Consider the following 22,675-nt stretch of genomic DNA (forward strand, 5'->3'; position numbering starts at 1 on the left):
TATTTGAACATGTTTGGGAAAAGCTGATTCATCATGTGTAAAGACCTAATAATTCTTTAAAAATTCATATTTGTAAACGTATTTAGATTGTTATTATCTGTCTAATGTCAGAAAATTTTAGAAATTAATTATTATCGGGCTCGGCGAACCTAAGTGATTGGGTTGTTTGTGGAAATGAATCAAAAATTTTAATCTCAGCTAATTTAATAAATTGTACCCCCTGTATGTGGAGGGCTTCCAAGAGTACAAAAGACCATATTTTTTCACGAACTACCGGCGTATCGGCCAAAATATCTCTTAAACCGGTCAAAAACTTTCTGACAATCACTGTAATATAAGAAATTTGGCCTTTCAATACCGGAATACCGCATCAATAAATGGTTCTTGGACTCCATATTTCATTATCAACTGAATTTTCAAGGTCAATGATGATCATTAATAATTTTGTCTTGAATACGTTTCAAAAATTTTTTTTTCTCGATAGTTGTTTTGATTCGTGTCAAATCACTGTTGTTTTTCTATATAAATAAGTTGATATATTTATTTCCTTCAAATCGTTTGATCTAAACCTTGCAATAACATTGAGAGGCTCTCTCATGGAGTGTCTTTTTCTGCTTGCTCCATTTGCTTGATGACGGTGACAAGTGACTCAAAACCTTGACCCGAGTATCTGGATATTATTTACACCCCCTTCTCACAGACCCGGTAGGATTTTTCAAGTTAGTAGGGAAAAAAATAACGGACTGAAACTCGATGGGGATTGATATGTTTTTTATGGTTCGGGATTTTAATTCCATTATTTTCAAGCCAGAAAATTGAGTGGAGATGGGAAAAATAGCACATTTGGCTGTGAGGATTGGTGTGATTGACAATTTCCCACCGGGGACGATATTTTGGCCGATTTTTCCAGTGGGAAGGGGACCCAGTGGTTCAGTGAGAAGGGGGTGTTTTTTTAAAATTGAATCTTCTAAATGTCCAAGAAATCGGGTGTTTTAGATTTACAAAGGCTTGAAAACTTTCTTAAATTGTTCTTAATATTTTAGCCATCGAATCCTTATATTCTTATATGGCTTGTTCTTATATAAATAAACTTGTGGATGGTTAGACGAGTCCACTACACACACTTACACACGACGTTGTTTTAACGTTTTTTGTACATGACGTAATATTTTCAATTTTAAAAGATTTGTATCCGTAACGATGAATATCCCTGTTTTATATTCCTAGTGAATCACCAACAAACGGGACAAATACACGTTTTATTATAAGAACAAACTATATAAGAACATAAGGCTTCGATGGCCAAAATTTTAAGAACAAGTTAAGAACATTTCAAGACTTTACAGACTCTAAAACATACCTGATTTCATAGGGAAATACTCAAAAAATGGAACATAAGAACATGTTAAAGAACATTTTCAGGCTTAAAACACGAAAAGGTAAGAACGTCTGAAGGCTTCAAAGATTTTGGATGTTCTTATAAAAAAGGACGCGTAAATCAAATTTCCTGAAAATGATGAGCACCCCTGTTTCACGACCTTTTCACCAACATCTGTCAAATCAATACCATCTGAATGAACAGGCCTATGAATTTTTAACATGTAATTTTAACCTTAATCGACCTTAATCATGCCCCAAGACTTTCTGATTGTATAATTGGCGATTGAATACTCTAAAATCTCATCCCTATTTGAAAATAACAGATCTCATAATGGAAACACAAGTTTTTGAGATGAATGGTCATATTGGCTGAAGTTTTAGGTAGTATTGAAACCAAGGACACTACGCTATACAAGTGTCCTTGTTGAAACACACCTGTCTCACAGCTCCGGTGGAACCTCTTCTCACTATGCGAGTAAAAATTTCTATCAAAATCCCAATGGGGGATAGAAATCTTGTTGTTCACTGGTAAAAAAATCCAGTGGGCATGGTTTTGAAGTGCATTATTTTCATTGATTTTTAAATGGGATCAAATTTTTCAAGTCAATTGAAGCTTAGGTACATAATTTTTCCACCGGGGGCGAAACTTTGACCGTGGGGTGGAGGTTCCACGTATCTATGACACAGGGTTGTATAAAAAGTGAGGATATTTCAATCACATTGGCAATACCATCTTTGGCAAAACGGCACTTGAAATTGAAACTTGAAACCCAGGAACTTGAAAAATTTATGGATATGAAACACGCTTGTAGTAATTTTCATAGAAATTTTTCTTATAAATAGGAAAATTTAAGTATTACGAAAGAAAGTTTTTTGGTTACGAAATTTTAACCAGTGTCGCATTATAATGTAGTGCATGCGAGTAAAGAAATAAATAATTTGTAGCAATTGCATTTCAAAACAATAGATTGTTGTTGGTGGGATTTGTGAAAAGAAAAGAGAGAAAAAAAATAAACAATTTAACATAAATATGCAAATTGTCGCGTATTAAAAAAAAACCGTAAGATGGAGTGTGTATTTACAGAGTCATTAAAAGACAAGAGAATCGGCGTTAAAAAAATATTTATCATCTACTAAAACTTTCTTTCATATAACGATAAATATATATAAAAACCTTGAATGACGATAAAAAAATTTATAACTTATAACACAACAAAGAAAAATGTATAAAGAGAGGTTATATATGCTATCAAGAGATAGATAGAAAAAAAATTTGCAAAGTTTTCTATCTAAACACAACATTTATATATATTTTTTGCTTGAATTGTTGAAGGTCTTGTTATTTTTATGATAAGGGTTGAATTTATTAAAATAATAAGAAACAAGGAAAAAAATATATGTATACGTAAAATTAGATATTATTCTTTGTGTTATGGCTTTCATCGCGACTGAGGAATATATATCAGAGTTTTTTTCATTTAGTTGTTAGAACGTTCAGTAGTGGTTACTATTAGCTTTGTATAAGGAGCGAGTGGAAATTTTGAGGCAATCTTGCGATTTTATTAATGATATCGATTCCAGGATTTTGACGCGATAATCAAGTGATCAAAGGTGTTAACTAGAGCAAGGGTGTATCCCCGGGTGTGTCAATTTAAAACAGGGGTATATCATTATTTGAAACAGTAGTTATATAGTTTGTGAGACAGGGGTGTTCTGTACTTGAGACAGGGATATACCGTTCTTGAAACAGGGGTGTTTGTTTGATATCGTTTCTGAAACAGGATATGTATTATTTTTATTATACTTTTCGAAACGGGGCTGCATCATATTTTGAAACAGGGGCGTAACGTTTTCTGAAATTTACCGGTATAGGGGTGTTAAACTTTAGTCTGTGATACACGTTTTTTTATTTTTAAGAAACTAGTTTTACCAAGCAGCCTCAATGTTTCTTAAGAAATCGGCCTTTTGAGCCTTAAATGTTTCTTACATGTTTCTAAACTTTTTGACATAATCAGCCTTATAAAAGGCTGGATTGGAAGGTTCTTAAAAAAAAAACGAATTAAAGAATGTTTTTTTCTCATTCTCAGCCTCAGCATGTTTCTTAGATGTTTCTTAGTTTCTAGGTATTCTGAGCCTCATGTTTCTTAAAAGTGTGTTTCTTAAAAAAAAAAAAACGTGTATTGTCTCATAAGTTTCAATTACATTTTTCAGTATCAAAAACACACTTAATACACCCAACAATAACCACCACGAAGGACAAGTATATTTCAGACGTTTGTGGAAGCAACTGTTCTTAATGAAAGTGCTCATGGAGAACAATGGATCGGGCGATGAAAATAACGGATCTAAACGTAAACGGTAAAGCTTATTTATTTATCTTCAAACTATACGTTTTTTTATAAGAACATAAGACTTCGATGGCCAAAATTCTAAGAACAAGTTAAGAACATTTTAAGGCTTTGCGGACTCTAAAACAGCCAATTTCTTAGGAAAGCGGACCAAAATACTCACAAAATCGTGAAATTAAGAACATGTCAAGAACATTGTTAGGCTTAAAACTCAAAAAGTTAAGAACATCCGAAGGCTTCAAAATCTTAGCAGGTTCTTATAAAAAAACGTGTAACCATGTTTTACTTTGAGCTTCAAAAACATTTATAAGATCTTTTATTTCATGCTATGTTGAAAAGATATCTCCCTTGGAAAGATATTCTCGAGGAGAATTTTCTTAAAGGTTGAAGATTTATAATATGGAAAATTTTTTCAACTGGCGAGATTCAAATATTCAAAAAAGTGACATTTTCATGATTTTTGAACTGATGGAAGGATTTCATTTTCTTTTTCATCTTCATTTTTATTCTTCAGTTCTCGATTAAATATAGATCTTCTATATTTTAGACAATTCTCCTCCGAATATCTTTCCAACGACGGTAGGGTAGATGACGTTTTAGTATAGCATAAATGGGTCCTGTGAAAATTGTTAAACAAGTAAAATACTCCACTTTTCTTTTGAGGTAGTTAATTGGCCTTCGAATGGCTACATGGGCTGATTGAAATTACACTCTTTATTGCTTTTACACGAATTTTTTTACAAGTGTTTTTCCAATTCATTATGAATATTGTTAACTTTTTTGGGAAAAATCATCCTGAAATATTCTTACGGTAGTCTTAGGTTTAGATCTAAACACAGCCAAAATCTAGCATGATACATAGCTCAAGCTAAAATTTGGCATTTTTATGGAACCTTTAAGCATTGTAAAATTCTCTGAAATGGCATTCTAAGGTCAAAACTCCATGATGCCGTTGTACTATAGCTATTATCAAAGATTTAAGCCAAAGAAGGGACTTAAACTTAAAGTATGACCGTATGAAACCCTGAATGAAAATATCACATCCTTAAATCTGCCAATTTCTTTGTTTATGAGCGGCAAATGTTATATTGATGATAATAGCATTATTATCAATATCGCGGTTAAAGCGTGTGGGGAAAAGCATACAGATTGCACGACTTTTGAAGTACCTCTAATTTATAGTGTCTCCACCTGAACGTTGTAGAGAATCTTCAAGCTTTCAAAGGCATGTAAGAGTGAAGCCTTAAGACATTTGCCGCATTTCGATTGACAGATTTAAAATCTATCATTTTGTTTTGTTTTCTGCTGGTAAATTTTACTTTCAATCTAGCGCTTGTATGAAAAGCATGAGAGCTGCACAAAGGTGGCTTCAAAGCATACATTGGTTGTTCGACTCTAGCCTACAGCTATAAATACTCGATCTTATTAGTGGCTATCCTCACAGTAAATCCCACAAATTTCTGTAAGGTCCGAAGGGCTAGATGTTGTGCTTTAAGCACTTCCAAGCAAAAAAAAAGTGAATATCGCAAAAAATATTGCTGCTATTGTTTCCGAAAACCTGCTAAGCTTCTTATTGTTCAAGCGCTGAAATTCTATTGTAAAGTCACGTGTCTCGGCACACTTTTCAGCCAAAGCACGACATCTAGCCCTCCGGGCTTTATAAATCTATGGTACATCCTTCTCCATTTTGTAAAAAGGCTATAGTAGCTACCACTTAAGATTATGAGGAGTAACTTTGTGTGTGGCCACCGATAGCGTCCTTCATTCAAACGAAACTAGTGGAGGGTTGGGAATCTACTTTATATGCCTCAATGACTCATCCTTGGGAAGTTCGGTGCATAAGAAACGGAAGAAGCTGATTGTTTTGAAATGTTAATCTTCTCTATATAATCCCATTCTGAAAGAATTCGAAATCCTCATATAATTAGTGAAAAATTTTTGACAGCTCTCTTCTTCTGACAATAATTCGATATTAATGATGATGTTGTTCCATAAAGTACTGGTGGCAATCAATCCGTCAATCAACTGGTTTAAACAGTAAAAGTTTAAAACGAGTCAATATCAAGGCATATAGTCTCAATATTCCTCCTTAGACAAAAGTCAGCAGTCATCTAACAAGGATACCTTTGATTGAACTCAGTTGGCAAATCGTAGTGGTTATCATCATTGACTCCCGTCTGGGAGGCCCGAGTTCAAGATTCACTTGTCAAGTGAATATACCTTCGCCCGGGTCAATTCATGCCATCCGAGGGGAATTGGGTACCATTACTCTGATACGACACTGGGCGAGACAGACATTGTGACATGCCATGGCACTCATAAGGTTCAGCTTCGCCCAGTGTCGTTTGAGTGTTATGGTATACGCCATGGCTTGTCAGCTCGCGTCTGTCAAGTCGTAGTGTCTGTCAGCGCCGTGATTCTCCTGATACTCCTTCATGGGTAGAACCCATCCCGAATGCATTCGGAGGGCTCATATCTATTTATCTATCTATCTATCTGGTTGCCAAATCAAACAGTTCAACTATTTCAATGAGGATATGATTCTCCAGAAATCTTCTGAGAGTCTTAGCGTTCTGTTGTACTGTATAATGTGCTTCCTGAAGGCGAAATGTAATGGAAAATTGCGTAGAATGGCAGAGCTGGATAATTCCGCATGCAATGTTGCATTTTCCCTGATTTTCGGTTTGGTGGCCTTTCATAACTTAAATCACAAGCTTCAGTATTTACCAGTATTTACCATTACTGACCAGTTTTTCCGATTTGATATTTTGGTGTTAAAAGGTTGAATTCCCGGTATTCTGATACTCGTTGGAACATTTTTGACCGGTATTGAGAAACCTTTGGTCGGTGCGCCAGTATTTTCATGAAAAAAAAATTACCAGTATTCATGTATTTTGTAACCTCGGAAGCCCCCCCCCACTGTGTAGTATAGCAGCGCACTTTTGTGGAAGCGTTGTGAGAAACCGCAACTTTGTGGAATATTGCAGTGCTGCGGAACTATGCAGTTTACCGAGAAATAGGAAGAGTTTGAGCCTGGAAATGGATTTAAAGCTGTTTAAAACGGTATTTGACATTTTAGTTCCCGAGAATAGACCTTATTGGAGTTTTTGATGTTTTTAAAACAGCGATGCATTGTGGGATTGTTTCGGGGGTATTAAAATAGAATTCCGCCCTCAAGGAATTCCTAAGAGATTTCTATTGCAATACCCTCGAAACAATCCCACAATGCATCACTTTTTTAGAAAATCAAAAAACTCCGATAAGATCTATTCTCCAGTACCACGAGGATGCAAACCGTACGACGCAATTAACTCTTGTCTTAATGATGATCCTATCTTAATGAGACAGATGACATGTTTAATTACGATGCTGACACTAATTGCTTTTAATGTGCCCCTTTTCTACTTTGTTTCAAAAGAAATACAGGAAAAAGTAATTAAGATTTCTTTATTGGCCCATTATTGTCCATTTAATTACCAAAGTGTTCCTAGTGTGGTTGTTTGCAAGTAAATAGCTTTTCAGCTGTCAATTGAATTTCAATTTTAATTGTGCAGTATGCGGTGTTTTTTGAAGTTTTCTAAATCATAATCATCGTATGGAACGAGATGGAGTTTTTTACAAGCTCTTATTTGATTTGGTTGGTCGTTAACCAGTAATAAAACAAGTTTGATACTTTTAAAGAACGCGTCATTTTTATTACTTCAAATGACCAATCATCAAAGTATCTTATATAAAAACTCCATCTCATCTGCATCATATACAGTATTTAAACTCTTTCGCCCTGCCACTTTTTGAGGTTATGAGCAGCCATAGCAATTCGGGAAATTGCATAGATCCGCAACGTTGCGTAATTTCGCATTTTTTGCGTTGTCATATTCCGCAGCGTTGGGAAATTCCGCAGCTTTATCGCTGCATAATTTCGCAGCCATGGCCTATGGACCAAAACCGGAATCGGAGGGTTTTGACCGGGGTTCCAAAATAATGTGCATTTGAAGAACAACCCAAAAGGAAACTTTTCAACCTAGCATTTTAATTTCCTACCTAGCGATTATTCACAATCATTCTTGGAAGAAATGCTACTTTGTTCAAATATGCCAGATTTTGCCTAATTTTGCTTCTATTTGCGAAAATTGGTCGTCATAGATGGTGTTCATAATCGCACACTTCCATTGGGGATGTTGCGAAAAATTGCAGTGCACGCTGAGGGAATCGTTGCAAAAAACGCAACATTGCAGAATTTTGCAACGTTGCGGATCTATGCAATTTCCCGAAGTGATAGTAACGGACACATTGGTTCAAATTTGTGTCCAATGTTTTCGCTTTTAAGTAATTAAAAGTACTTGAAAAACTTCCAACCTTATTTTGAAGCAGATTGAGAGAGGAAATTTTGAATTTCGTGATTGAGAGACTTTAGAGGGTGTGAAAAAGGGACCAACACCCATTTTTTCTAAGTACCTCCCCCCCAACCGGGTATACTAGCAACACTACGTGATAATAATTTAAGGGCATTACTTGCCTTGGAATGTAGGCAAAGGCCCAAGGCCCTAGTGTACTCGTAAAACAGTACGAACTCAATATTAAATTCTTATAGAAGAAAGACATCAAAAATTATTTTCAGAAACATAAAAACCACATAATAATTATCCCGTCGGTTCTCAATACTAAAAACATCTTTAAAATTTTTTAATTATAGCCTTTTAAATTTAACTGCATTGAATGTTTCTTCACAGTGAAGTATAGTTTAAATCGTCGTCAGCTCTTTTATACTTTGTCGCAGAATTTAAACGTAGCTGAAGCTGTATTTTTGGTTTTCTGATTTTTTTAGTTTTGTTTATTTTTCCTGACTTTATGTGGCGGTAAGTGATTTATTTTCGTCACTATTCATTTGAAAAAAATGGTGTAAATTATGAAAGTTGAATCTCCTATGTAGGGTTTGAAGCCACTTATTTCCTACATTAATTGCGCGGCCCGCTGGATTGGAAGTAACATCTGATAGACTTAAACAAGGTAGCAATTCAACTTTTAACTACGGGTTTCTCGATTCTCTTGCCACACATTTAAAAGGTCCAGTGAAGATAAGTATTGCTTTGTGTAGGGATATTTGTTTTGGATGTTTTTGAACAATGTTGGGTGACACTAATGTTTTTAATAAATATCCAAAGACGAAATCTTTAGTCTATTGTTCATGTGGAGGATGGGATCCTACCAGATCAGTTTTGAAAAAGAAACGAAAATTTTACCAATACATGCAACTTATTCTCCAGCCTCTTCTCTACGTATTATCGGCTTTTTGATGCTCACTCATAGTACCAGATATTCTCTAGCATCCATCAGTAAAATGCAAATAAAGCCTGGGGTACACGGGGACAAGACAGTTTATTCGCTTCTATCTAACATAATGTGGAGTTTTTATAACACGAACACACAAGGGGACCAAAAATTGTTCGAGTTATAGAGGTTCGAGTTAGAGAGACTGTAGCAAATAACTTTCAACTTCGTTCCATAGGTTTACCATGATTCAACGTAGTTCGCCCACCATTCGTCGTGAAGAATCAATGGAAGAATATTCACCGGGTGAGTACAACCACGACACTTCACCTCCACAACAAATCGCTTACGAAAGTATGTCTTCTAAAGAAACCATGCACGCACAACCCCCAATAAAAAAATCACGTGGTCGACCAACTAAACAGTATTGGACACACGAGTGGAGTGACCACGCAACAGAAGCACTGATTGAACTTTGGGGTGAAAAAGAAGAACTTTACAACAAACAACATCCACTCTTCTACGTTAAAGAGAACAAAGATAAAGCTGTAGAAGAAATCCGTGACTCTTTACGTGAACGAGGTTTTGATGTCACCTGCAATAATATCTTATCAAAGTTTCAATCGCTACGGACTTATTTTTGTACACAGCGTACGAAACATATGGCAACGCGGCGTGCTAACGGAATGTCGTATCTACCAGACGACGGTAGTGAGTGTAAATGGCGTTTTTATAAAAGTTTAATGTTTTTGGATGATAATATGAAGCCGAGAGAAAGTCATCGAAAAATGGAGCTTATAAATGCTGAGTATAGCGCACCGAGTTTCACGTCATCTAACGATTTGATGACAATGCGATCTCATTCTTATCCAAATCATCACCATCAACAACCCCCTGTCGAATACATAAATCCGCACGATCAAAGCCTAGAAATGAATGGTTATCACGGGGGTTCGACATCATCTTCTTCATCAACAAACCATGTAAACAAATCACATGATCTCTCATTCGAAGAAAATCAAGGGCCACCGTCAGGTGGTAGGGACTATACGGTAACATCTTCCTACCAGGAAGCGGCTGCCTCGTCTACCTCAGATAAGAGACTATCCTCTTCAACGAGCGGTAGTTATGGTAACACACACAATAAACATGAGGACTATATTTTTGGTGAATTAGTAGGCAATATGGTGCATCAGTTACCAGCAGGTAAACACAAAGACTTGGTCAAACTTGAGATTCAACAGTTAATCATCAAAGCGAAATATGCATCCAAAAATAATGAAGAGGATGAAACTGAAATCAAATCGGAATTAAATGATGCTTAAATTTTTTATATTTTCTTTTTCCTATCCTGATGCCTTTTGTTTATAGAATTATTTTTGTAGCTATACTTGATATGCGTAAGTCAAGATGACGTCATATTTTTAACGGAAGCACCCGAAAAAAGCCGGATTTTGACCTCCGTGTTTCTATTTTTAGTCACAAATGCGACAAGATAACAATACACTGGTTGAAAAATTATATCAGTGCAGTCAAAACATGTGATTACTCGAAAAAGTTCACTTGATTTTATTCCCATGTTAATTGCTTTACAACTTACAGATGATAACTTTATTAGTATCAATAAATTCGAACCAATCAGAAATAAATGTCATGTAACAAGCACATATCGAGAAAAGCGTGATTTGTCTTCAGACTTTAATCTCGCAACCTGTGTATTGATCTCTCACTAGCTAAGATGTAATTTCGTACACGTTTTTTTTATTAGTACACCTAAAATTTGACTGAGCCTTGTTTATTTTTTTAGCAGCTTTCAGCATAAAATGTTCTTAAATGCGTTCTTAATTTTTCAGACTACTCTAAATCGACAATATCATGCAAAATGAAGAGCACTTAAACTTGGTAAAATTTGGACAATATTTGACTCTCAAATTTAGAAAATCCATCTCTAAGTTCGACTAAAACTGCTTCAAAAGAGGAAGAAATTGTAGTCTCTTGCCCTTTTTTTCCAAACTGAGGCTGGGCATGTTCTTACGATGTTCTTAATTATTCGACGAATTTCCAGCATGTTCTTATAAACTGGGTTCTAATAAAAAAAATAAAAACGTGTACTCATACAGAAAGACACTTGACCATTTGTTTGATCTTACCTTACTGATGGACGTGGTACAATAAAAACTTTGGTGAGTCATAAAAAAATGAACTGGGACTGGGTGCGAGTTTGGTCAAGATGTCTAAAAGAGCATAGATAGGAGAGAATAGATTTGTAAAGTTTGAATTATTTTCTTATACTGCTCCATCTTTTTTCAGATAAGTTTCCGGACACTACACGCTTTTTTCTATAAGAATATCAGGGTGAAAATTGTCTAAAGTCTAAAAAAAGTAAGAATACGTTAAGAATATTTCACCCTGAATTTGGGCAATTTCGTAAGAATACTTGACCCTCATCCAAAGTACACTATTCTTATAAAAAAAAGCGTGTATAGTTCCATTGTTCAATTTTTTTAATCTTATGCTTTATATCCTTGATATCATTCGGACTCCCGGGGGGTACTAAGGGTGGCAAGCTGACGGGGGGGGGGGTGTGCTGCCCGATTTTCGAACATTGGACCCTTACCGGGACTAAAAAGGAAAAAAAAGAAAGATTTTGGGAATTTTACGACCCTTAGCGGGACAACTTTGACCAATTTTGACCAAATTTCGATTATTCAGGGGGTAAAAAGTTGAAACTTTCCTATTTTTCCGACCCTTAGTGGGACTGAAATTTTATTTTCTGATTTTTCCGACCCTTAGCGTGACTTTGGAAGTCCAGAAAAGGTACCCTTAAGGGCGGCACATACCGTACCCTGTACCCTTCATTTGCCTAAGTACCCCCCCCCCCTGGATTCTGACCAAATTGCGATAAACTATTATATTGTACATAGAAAGTTCTGATCCAGAACTACGAGACATTTTATTGGATTACTTATTATATTAGAAACAACTTTTTATACTATTTACCATCCATATGACAATTCATTATAACACAAACACACAAATGACGACCAAGAGACAAAAAGCTTATAACTTTTCTGTATCCCAAATCAGTGCTCAAAAAGCATCGAAAAATACACCCCTTTTTTCTTTACCCAGTGAAAGAAATTGACCCAGCCTACGTGGCTAAATGGGCGTTAGGGAGTTTTTTACCCTCGAAGTTATTCACAGGGGTAGAAAAACCATTAGACAGCAATTATTGAGTCTCTGACAGTTTGACAGGGTGCTTAAAGTACAAAATATCAAAGATTGATTCCCTCACAGGGCCATAAATTCTCTTAATTTGAACAAAAGTTGGAAGATTCTGGCTGAAAATTGGCAAAAATAGTGTCTCCAAAGGCCGTAAAAACATAAAAAAGGGAAAGAATTTTCGATATTCAGTCTCTCACCAGGTTGGATTTTTGAACTTTGACCCGGGCATAACCGTCACTCCCGAGTGAAATAGATGCATGTATGTGTGTTTCTCTTGCCCACAACATTCGGGTGTAGTTCAGAGTCATTAGAATACATTTAAATTTTCGTACAGAAAAGTATATCATTTCCTTGTTTTTTAATACTCTCGCTATCAATGATAAAATCCAAAGCATTCAGTGATGGAATGATACTTTATCATGGCGGTTTAAAAGCTTTACTTTCTCCTCTGCAATCTAAAAGTATAAAGCTTTTGAAAATTCCAATAAAGATTTTACGTTTCCTTGTTTCACCTTATCATCGAATAAAATAAACTTTGTCTTTTCGGTATCGATAACTACCTGAAGTCAGCATGGTTTTATTGTTAAAATATCCGCTAGAAAAGTATTAACAGATACACCATTCAAATACCCCTGTCTCACAGCCCCGCTGGAACTCTTTCCTCAGTGGGGATAAAAACTCCTATTGAAATCCCAATGGGGATAAAAACTTTATTGTTCCGAGGTTAAAAAATCCGGTGGGGATGGGTTTGGAGTGCAATTTTTAAACATTGAATTTCGAATGGGGATGAAATCAAAGTCAATTTTCCAGTGGGGCTGAAATTTCACGGTATTTTCCCACCGGAAACAAAATTTTTGCCAATTTTCCAGTGGGCTGGGGTCCCGGCGGGTCTGTGACACAGGGGTGTATTCTACAGGTTACAATTACCAGGCTTTATTAAGTATTTTCGTGTTCTTGGGTTTAGAAATTATTGCATGAATAAAATCACAAAGTTTATGGGATGTGAATCAAAACCTTTTAACTTTTTAACTCGGAAAATACGAAATATTGACAAGTGACCAATGATCAAGAAATAAAACAAGAAATGCAAACACCAATGCGACAAATGCAGTACTTTGAACATTCCCCTATTTTTGTGATATCATTGTATCTACCTTACTCGTGATCATAGTTAGCCTGGGAATCCAAGCTCATAAAATAAAATACAAAAAATACCTCACCTCACAAAGTTCTAAGATTATAGACCTTAGTGCAGGCAGGTAGGTTAGCCTGACATACTTTTTAAACTTTGGAAACCCAGGTAGACACACATAATCAACTTACCATATTAAACAAGCTCTAAAAACATTAAAACATCAGCCACATGTATTTAGACTTCCAGTCAACAGCCATTTTGTTTCTAAAAATGAATCTATATTTTCATTTTCATTTGTTTTCTTTTTTCCTGTAGAGTCAGCTTTTTCCATAAATTATGCGCGTGCATCAAAATTATCAAAATGCACGCGAAAGTACTGCCAATCAGACTGAACCTGCATCGCAGGGAAAAATCTCCCTGCAGGCGCGTTGCCTACGCCAAGCGTTAAACAAGCAGCAATAATTTCATAAGCTAGACTGTGGAAAAAGTTTAACGCTTGGATTCCCAGGCTAGATCATAGTATAATGATGATACATTTTTTGTAAAACTTGGCTTTAAAATAGCAGCTCGATTTTTTCAAAAGAAATGTAATTTTCCGATATTCCCATTAACAAAACAATTTAATAAAAAAGTTAATGAAAAAATAAATTTATTAAAACAATTTAATAAAAAAATAAATTTGGAAAACTCTGAAATATATTTTTAACGATTCAAAGGGATTTGAAAATTAAAATTCTTTTGAGAAAAACTCTACAACGAATGTAACAAAGTTTTCTGTTGAAAGTTTTGGAAAAGTTTACGTCATGATAAGACAATAAGAACTGTATCAATTCTGCACAATAAACACTCCCACATGATTGACTTTTCGATGTATTCATGTAAAAAACTCCCTCGCGAAAAAAACCGCCTTGTCAAGAAAAGTTATGCTTCCCATTTCGATGTTAATCAGATCACCAACAAAACACTTATCGAATCTGCAAATCTCGAGGGAGTATAAAAGTTTATCATAAAATCAGCTTTAAATTTCTGTCCCTTTTGAAATCTCCTCCCTTGATTTAATTTGTGAAACTAATTCAGTTGTTAGTGCCTTGTGATATTTAACAGGCGTGTGGGAGAGAGCATGATAATGTATTTAGCTTACCTACCTTTTTTATGATGCCATTGAAAGTTCACTCAAAACTCATTGTTATTACATAAATATAAAAATTACTTTATTGAAAGAAGGTTCAACAAAAATCATTTCTAAACCAGACGTAGAAAAGCTTAAGAAGTAAACAGACGCATCTAAAGTTTGGTGGGACGTAGAGTTGAGTGGTTCAAGCTCATACTGATTAAAACGAAAATGCATAAAATCTGTGTTTTGTCATTCTTGCTTTTGGGTTTTGTTTCTCACATCCAATGCAAATCTATCTCGCAGCAACTGGCCAATGACCTCACAGGTATACCAATACAATTCTTTACTTTATTGGGAATCTTGAAATCGGTTTACAATCTATCAACTGACAAATGTCTAAAATTCGGCCTAAAATTGTGGCATATTCTTTACAAAATTGCTACAAATTTGTATTTTTTATAGAAAAAACAATGAAATCGGTGTTTTAATTCATTATTTATTACCGACGTGACGAATAGTTTACGCCAACAAAATTTTAGACAATATTTTGTCATTAGTAGCGTATAAACCATAAATGTATAAAGCCCGAAGGGCTTAATGGCGTGCTTTTAGCTCTTCCAAGCAAAAAAAGGTGAATAATGCAAAAAATATTGCTGCTATTGTTTTCGAAAGCCCGCGAAGCTTGATTGGTCCATAGTCCGTATAAAAAACTATGGTCTGGAAGCCTTTTGTTTCTTACTTGAACTTGTGTTGAGAAATTAGTTTGTTTTGCTCACTTTTTAAACATGTGATTAAATCTTAAACCAATCCCAAGAGGAGTACTTGGTGACGTGATCAAAAAGTGAGCAAATCGATTTTTATCTTTTGATATTAACAAAGGAAAAGCTAACAAAAAGTTAAAACAATAGGCTTTTAGACCAGTGTTTTTTATAACGACTATTGTAATGTCACGTGACTTAGGTAGGATTTCCTACCTAACCTCGGCACACTTTTCAGCAAAAGCACGATATCTAGCCCTTCGGGCTTTATAAATCTATGACATAAACCTGAAAATCATATTTGTGGACTAAAATTAATCATTGGCAAAAACATTCATGGTTGTAAAAATTCGTTTTGTAAGTGAAAGATTTCTTAACCAAGCAGTTTTTTCGTCACTTTTTGACGACAAATCTTCTACCCGTCAGTAAGATAATTTAATGTACCTAAGATATTAAAACCCCTTTTCGAGGCTTGGATATCCGGACTTTCTTGTTGGTTACTTATCTTCTTTCTTACCTTTTCATATTTCTTGTTGATGTTCAATCTCATCAGCCGAGAGAGACCAAGAAACTTGTAAGTTGAATATTTACTATACACTTAACACTCTCTAGTTTGATTGTCAAAGAATTTTCTTCGAATAAGGGAGTTTTTCAAATTGCAGAGGATCAATTCTTTAGGTCGAATTACAGGGAAGATTGAATTAAAGAGAAATTTGAATTATAGGAGTTCGAATGAGTAATGAGTTTTGTCGTTAAGTACCGTCCTTACAGTTGCAGCAGCTATCTTTCCAAAAGTTTGCTAAACAATCAAATCGATCTGCTTGGCCAATTCTAGAAATTATGATGTCAAATCCACCAAACAGGTCATGTTGCTTAAAGATAAAATACGAAGCAGCTCTGAATACCATTCTGGAATTTCAGAAAATCTTTTCAGATGAAAGAGCTTGGCTTCACAACATTTCCAGAACCATCGGAGCATCTGTAGTTTTAATTCAATACAGTTGACTCTCTCTAATTCGATCTTCAAGGGACCAAGAATATTCTTCGAATTAGAGAAGATTCGAACTACAGAGAGTAATTTGAACCATTTTTCATTTAATTGGACCAACATTCTACTTTGAATCTCAGAAAGATTCGAATAATAGAGGATCGAATGAGAGATTTAAGAGACTTCACTGTATCAAATCTTCAAGACATGTCCAGAACCATTGGAGCATTTGTAGTTTTTATTCAATATCTTCAACCTATATTTTCCATCTCATCAGCAATGTTAGACAAGCTTGGAAAACTGGTGACACACATCGAAGACTTGGAAGACGAGATCAAAGCAAAATCACAACAAAAACAAGATGAACTTGAAGGTACTTTAAGCGTACAAACTTTCGCGTGCAGAAACTTTCGCGAGGCTGAGAAATCGCGAATTTCACGACATTTACTTTCGCGAATTTGAGGGAACAATGTTTTTCGCGAGCATAAACTTTCGTGAATCGTAGGATAAAAATGAGAATTTTGGAATAAAAATTGCTTTAAAAGCGAAAAATATTCCTTATGGTTGTTCTTCGACCTTAAAAAGGCAATAAAGGATAATAATATACCGAAAATTTGATATTTATTACGATTTCGAGGGTTTATAGATTTCCAACTTTTCGCGAGAATTTTTTGCGGGCATGAACTTTCGCGAATTGTCCTGTTTAGAATTTTCAAAGACATTTACTTTCGCGAAAAAGGCCAAAATTCGCAAGAATCGCGAAAGTTTCTACTCGCGAAAGTTTGTACGCGTAAAGAAAGAATTGTCGCTTTGAGCCTAGAATATAGGGTTCATTCGTTTTAAAAACAAAATTTTGGGCCCCACGTACAGTTGTTTTTAAATCGAGCCCCCGGGATTCTTGAATGATCTACGTAAATCTACCTCCTTTTCAATTTAACCTAAGTAAAATACAACATGTTTTTTTCATAAAAACATTCAAAATTTTTGATGCTTTTGGATGGTGTTCTTAACTTTTTGAGTTTGAAGCCTAAAATGTTCTTAACAGTTCTTATTTTTACCCTTTTCTGGATATTTTTGCCAAATTTTCTAAGAAATCGAGTGTTTAGAGCCTACAAAGCCTTAGTCTAGCAAGCTAGACGACTAATTCAGACTAGTAGAAATAAAGCAAAAAGTAATGGAGTGAACAATTTTAGTTTGATATACAAACTAAATCCCGTAACGATAATCATATTATCATATAACCACTCAAGTCTAACAAAGCCTTCAGACGTTCTTAACTTATTCTTAACATTTTGACCATCGGAGCCTTATAATTGTTCTTATATAGTTTGTTCTTAAAAAAACGTGTACATGATTTTTTCAGCGGAAGAAGAAGAGGCTGTGGGAAAAGAGAAAGAAGAACGAGAGATGAAGAAACGAGAGAAAGAAGAGAAACGAGAAGCAAAAGAAGAAAAGAGAAAAGCTGACAAAATGAACAAGAGAGAAATGGGTAGGTGAAATTTAATCTCCGAGCAGATTCTGATTAATCCACGCTGGAACGTATGCACTCTAAAAACTCCGTCTCACATTCGCCATATCTTTTTACCACAGAGCGTTGTATGCGCAGAAAAAATGATCTGTTATGATATTAGGCGAAAACCTTCATTGCCATTTGGTTTTGCACTTGTCTCAAAGGATCAGTCACAGCTCAATGAAAATGCCATAATTATAGTGTCAGGTACAACCTCCGTATTTCTCTTGAAATTTTGAACAAAGGGACTGGGTTCGAGGTTGGTGAGAACACGGTGAACGTCCTGTGGTCTCAAGGAAAGGAAAGGATGATATCTTGTGAACCAGTTCTTTTTGAATTTATTAAATTTTCTAAATTTCTACATTTCAGAATTAGAAAAGGAAATGGAACAAGACCAGTCACCAAAGATGCCTGAAGGTTTGTTGAAAAAGATTCTCATTTCTTAAAGATCTTCGTGACTACTTCCATTTTTCATATTCTTTATTGTCGACTTTAAGAGTCAAATCTGGGGGTGTCAGATATGTGTGAAGCCATAATGGTCCCCTTTTCATATTCCCTCAGAGATCATAAATTCTTAAAATTTCGGTCAGAATTTGATAATTTTAGCCGAGGTTTTGGGCTCCCTAACGGTCGTAAGCGTCAAAAATTGGGCAAATTTTCAAAATTCAGTCCTTTAGAGGTCGACTTTCGGACTTCGGGAATAAGTATTATCTCGCAGATCTTAAGTCCATTCGCTTTAAGTGCGCACTCTCTTTTGCTATAATGTGGAAACCATGTTAGCGCAATTAGACTATTTCTCATAGAGTGGTTTCCATATTACAGTAAAGAAGAGAGCACACTAAAAGCGAATCAATATTAGTCTCATTATTCATGATATATATTTACATCATGATAGTGAACAGAAGAGATTTTCACTTTTCAACTTTATATTCCGAATGAAAATGAAATCAAATGTTACGAAAATCATGCGCTCTTTTGACCGATATTGTCGCTGAACTCGATAGTTAAAGCCGACCGAATCTCCTGTGTAGGATTGAAGCCGCTTATTTGCTACATAAGTTGTGCGCCCCCCGCGGTTTTCATACAAACGCTGGATTAGAAGTAGCATTTACTCCCACAATTTGAAAATATATAACACAAAAACAAAATCATAATGCTAGATTTTAATCCGCCATCCAGAAATGTGGCGCAAACTTTTTAGACCTGAATTTTTAAAGTTTGAAAATTCGTTTCTGGCCTTCGTCTTGAAATAAATGGCTGAATAAATTGAAATCTTCCCTTATCCACCTTTTCACAGAAATAAAAGCAGACTTGAAGAAGATCCAGAGCATGGATAAAGAAGATGCCATTCCAGTTGTACCGAAACCATTGAATGCAGAAAAAGATCATGGTATGTTATGATTACTATGCACGTTTTATTTTTGAATGTCAAAAATCTTTGATGTCATTCGGATATTGTTAACTTTTTTTTTATCTTTAAGCCTGAAAAGTTTTCAGCATTTTAGGAATGTTTTTGGTTTTATTTTCTAAATTGTATGTTTTTGAGTCTGCCAAATGTTCTTGAAAAGCACTTGTTCCAATTTCTGGCCTCAAATATTTTTTCCTGGCTGCCTCCAGATTAGATAAGACTTGCAAAAAAGAAATTCTTTCTCTTTACTTTGGACCCGGATCATCGAATTCATCTCGTGCTTAGAGTCAGTTGAACACTTTTGATTCAACTGATGGACGTTGGTCCAAACCTTTTAATGAGTTTTATCAGAATCAGAAAACTAAGGGATTAGGGGAAAATGAAAAAATGTAGTGTTTCTGGAATGCAGGTGAAGGAAAAAAGCTCTCATGCGGCCGGCTGGAAAACTTAAGATCATTGAAATTGAACTTTAAAGATAACCTTTATGTACAAACAGTATGAAGTAAGCCCTGAATTCTAATGTATCAACTACTAACGAACAAAACTTGATTTGCTTGAACGGTCAACCATATAGATGAACCCATAGTCTGCGGTCGGGTCAGAAAATATTTTTTTCTCACCGGCCGGTTTCCGGAAACACTACATTTTTTTATTTTCGCCTTAGGGGACGAGCTTTTCTCTTTTTCTTTGTGTTTTTTTTCGATTCTAGATCTTGAAGAACAATTAGATGCAGAAAGTAAGGAAGAAAAGATGATCGAAGAAGCAGCAAGTGAAGAAGCGAAGAAGGGAATGAACGAAGAAGAGGAAGATATTATCGAAGAAACAGAGAAAGCTGAAGAGATCGTTGCAAAGGAAGCTTACCTTGATGAAGAAGGTTCGAACATAATGCTTAAAAGCCAATAAATTAAAGAACATACACAGAACATTTAGAGTCTTTGTAAACTCTAATACGTGCAATTTATTACGAAATAACGCTAAAGATTGTAAAGAAGAAACACTTTTAGAACATTTTAAACATAAAACCTTAGACGTTTTTATAAAAATGTGGAGAGACTGTACCCATAGAGTAACACATTTCTAAAAACTCAGATTTTGATTAGAAGAGATTGAAAATTGTTGTTCGGGTTGTCCGAATAAGCAGGGGGTAGGAAAATTTTCTAAATTTTAATAAGCGGGGAGGGGGGATGGAATAAGAGGGGGGGGGGGTGGGGTAATTTGAAGACAGAATTTTTTTTAACTGATATCAATTTCACAAACAAAAAATAAACTTTAACAAATGAACACGTGAAATAAGAACCAATACTAACAAAAAGGAATATTTTAACAAGTTTAAGGTCTATCTACACTGTAATAGCATATTGAATTATTCGAATTCGAATTTTTTTTCTGCCCTCAAAAGGCTAGATTTTGGGGAGAAGTCTCGATATAGTTCCCTAATTGCTAATTTTTTTTTGGATGGAAACATTTGGCACTCAACCGTCATCTGACAAACCTATTACCTCTTTGGTTCTTTAATAAGCCTAAAAAATAAGATAACCTTTCCACAGATTTCAAGTTTTTTTTCTACGTTTTTCTCCTACATAGAAATGAACCAAAGCGAGGAACGTTTGGATGAAAAAATGGATCCCATTATTCAACCAAGAGATGAGAAGTTGAACAAAAAGGAAATTCTTGCAAGTAAGTTCAAAGGGCTAGAATTGAAGGATTTATGGAATTCAATAATGTTGTTTTATGAGTATTTCTTCGTTAAAATATTGGCACCATCGCAAAAGACCATAGCACTAAAATAAAAGAGCTTCCACAGCTTTCTTATACCTCCACTAAAAGCGAAATACTGTTTACACTGGACTATATTGGAGCTACACCTAACACCTTCCTATCGAGAAAATCTGAGCTTTTGTCTTTTTCAAACATTGGCTGTCAGTACATTTAAAATTTTCAAGGCTCAAGGGCATAGTGATTATCGTCCTTGCCTTCTGCACGGTAGGTCCAAGTTTGATTCCCACTGTTTTGCCATGGTTCGCTCACAGACCTGTAAAGCTCGAAGGGCTAGATAGGCAACTTTAAGCTTTCTCCAGCAAAAAAGAGTGAAGAAAAGATTTCACTTTTTAAATTTCGTGCCGATGGATAGGATCTTGCATTTTAATTGTTTTCGGAGCACGAGATCAAAAAAAATAGGCGGCAAACGCTATTTCGCATCTCTCCAACCAGTGAAGTTGCTTGTTGTCACGTGATTTCTTTGGTAGGAAATCCTACAAAAACTTGTTTCACTTTTCGATAAAAGCCATAGATCTACGGGCTTTACAGATCTGTGGATTTAATTGGCAAGTGAACACTCTTTCGCCCGATCCAACCTATACCATGGAGGATATTTGAGTAACATATATAAATTACAAAAGTGGACTTTTTTTATCCTTCCTTTTTGACCTTTTCGATATTTTCGATTTTTGATTATTTCGATCTTATCAGTTAGGGCCAGGGTTGGAGCTCGAAACATTGCGTCATTATTTAGATGATCTGTAAAGTGTAGAAGTGACTTTCTGGGGGAAATTGTATACTCTTCGGAATAGAACCTTTCTTCCCCTCCTACTAAATAGATAGAGTGGATATTTTACGTAGATAGCCCAGTAATCTATGACTTTTGGACAGCTCTTTCGATTGTTTTCACGGGGTCCACGGCCAGTCGGCTCGGCTATCTATGAACTGAACGGAACATTGGAAGGAGCGGGGATTCGAACCGCGAATCCCTGGTTTGAGACGCTAACGCCTTTGACCACTTGGCCATTGCTCCATACTGAAATTCCAATCTTTGTCTTTTTTTACAGAAAAAGAAGCTTTATTGGAACAATTACATGACGTCACAAAGAACATCAAAATCATTGAAAACTCACTCAAGTACGACATGAAGAAATAGATTATAAAAAGTTGATGATCATCTTGTATTGCTGGACGTGAGCTGTTTGTTTTGTCACCATATATACAGCGTCTTTGGGTCAAAACAAAATTTATATCAATCCTCATTTCATATTTTTGTATAGAATTTCAATGTGCAGTGATAGATCCAAAGTGGTTCTAGCAATATTGCATAGATAGAATCAAATTGCGCTACAAATCCTGCAAATTTTGAATTGTCAATTTTTGTTACATTGTTAAATTTTCCTTCTCTGCAAAATATCAAGACTTTCTTAGTATTGAAACAAGAAAGGAACCGCAAGGCGATGAACGGGGTCTCATATGCATCTAGTAGAACATAAACCAAAGTAGACTTTTCAGGCTAGGGATTTAGGAATCATTTTTGAAAGTACGGCTACTTTGCTCAAAACCACAAAATTTCGCCTAAATTGGCTTGTGTTCGCAAAGCTTAATGTTATATAAATCTCTTTTTTTCGGAGACATTAGAAGAAACTATTTCATATCTTTTATTGTATTCTATTTATATTTGTTCGTTAAATTTCGATAAAAGTTAGAATTTAAAGTCATTATATTTTTGTAACTTTTATTATCTTTGTCAATATTTCTTGAATACAAATTTTCTTTCAAG

At 35.3% G+C, this 22,675-nt stretch overlaps 2 protein-coding genes across 2 annotated transcripts; both read left to right on the forward strand.

Annotated features, from left to right (window-relative positions):
* The first annotated feature begins 2,826 nt into the window (after nucleotides 1-2,826).
* On the forward strand, nucleotides 2,827-11,572 carry LOC136815226 (uncharacterized). Its single transcript, XM_067071671.1, has 3 exons — nucleotides 2,827-2,925; nucleotides 3,592-3,738; nucleotides 9,235-11,572. Exons 2-3 carry the CDS (start codon nucleotides 3,677-3,679, stop codon nucleotides 10,319-10,321), a joined length of 1,149 nt encoding a protein of 382 aa, XP_066927772.1. The 5' UTR covers nucleotides 2,827-2,925; nucleotides 3,592-3,676; the 3' UTR covers nucleotides 10,322-11,572.
* A 3,081-nt stretch (nucleotides 11,573-14,653) lies between these two features.
* Nucleotides 14,654-22,050, forward strand: LOC136815228 (caldesmon-like). The gene is made up of 9 exons (XM_067071672.1): nucleotides 14,654-14,795; nucleotides 15,782-15,802; nucleotides 16,494-16,589; nucleotides 17,580-17,705; nucleotides 18,096-18,143; nucleotides 19,024-19,116; nucleotides 19,844-20,008; nucleotides 20,719-20,811; nucleotides 21,960-22,050. The coding sequence occupies exons 1-9, from the start codon at nucleotides 14,699-14,701 to the stop codon at nucleotides 22,046-22,048; spliced, it is 828 nt and encodes a 275-aa protein (XP_066927773.1). The 5' UTR covers nucleotides 14,654-14,698; the 3' UTR covers nucleotides 22,049-22,050.
* Nucleotides 22,051-22,675: the final 625 nt, after the last annotated feature.

Source organism: Clytia hemisphaerica, unplaced genomic scaffold, assembly GCF_902728285.1.
Source record: "Clytia hemisphaerica strain Z4C2 unplaced genomic scaffold, Clytia hemisphaerica genome assembly, whole genome shotgun sequence".
Lineage (NCBI taxonomy): Eukaryota > Metazoa > Cnidaria > Hydrozoa > Leptothecata > Clytiidae > Clytia > Clytia hemisphaerica.

What these genes read in the sequence shown, in the direction of transcription:
- LOC136815226 (XM_067071671.1), top strand. Translation starts at nt 3,677, where the DNA reads ATGAAAGTGCTCATGGAGAACAATGGATCGGGCGATGAAAATAACGGA. An exon ending in AACGGATCTAAACGTAAACG is followed by an intron (nt 3,739 to 9,234) that starts GTAAAGCTTATT and finishes TTCGTTCCATAG; the next exon opens with GTTTACCATGATTCAACGTA.
- LOC136815228 (XM_067071672.1), top strand. Translation starts at nt 14,699, where the DNA reads ATGCATAAAATCTGTGTTTTGTCATTCTTGCTTTTGGGTTTTGTTTCT. An exon ending in GAATGCAGAAAAAGATCATG is followed by an intron (nt 19,117 to 19,843) that starts GTATGTTATGAT and finishes TTTCGATTCTAG; the next exon opens with ATCTTGAAGAACAATTAGAT. An exon ending in AGCTTACCTTGATGAAGAAG is followed by an intron (nt 20,009 to 20,718) that starts GTTCGAACATAA and finishes TCTCCTACATAG; the next exon opens with AAATGAACCAAAGCGAGGAA.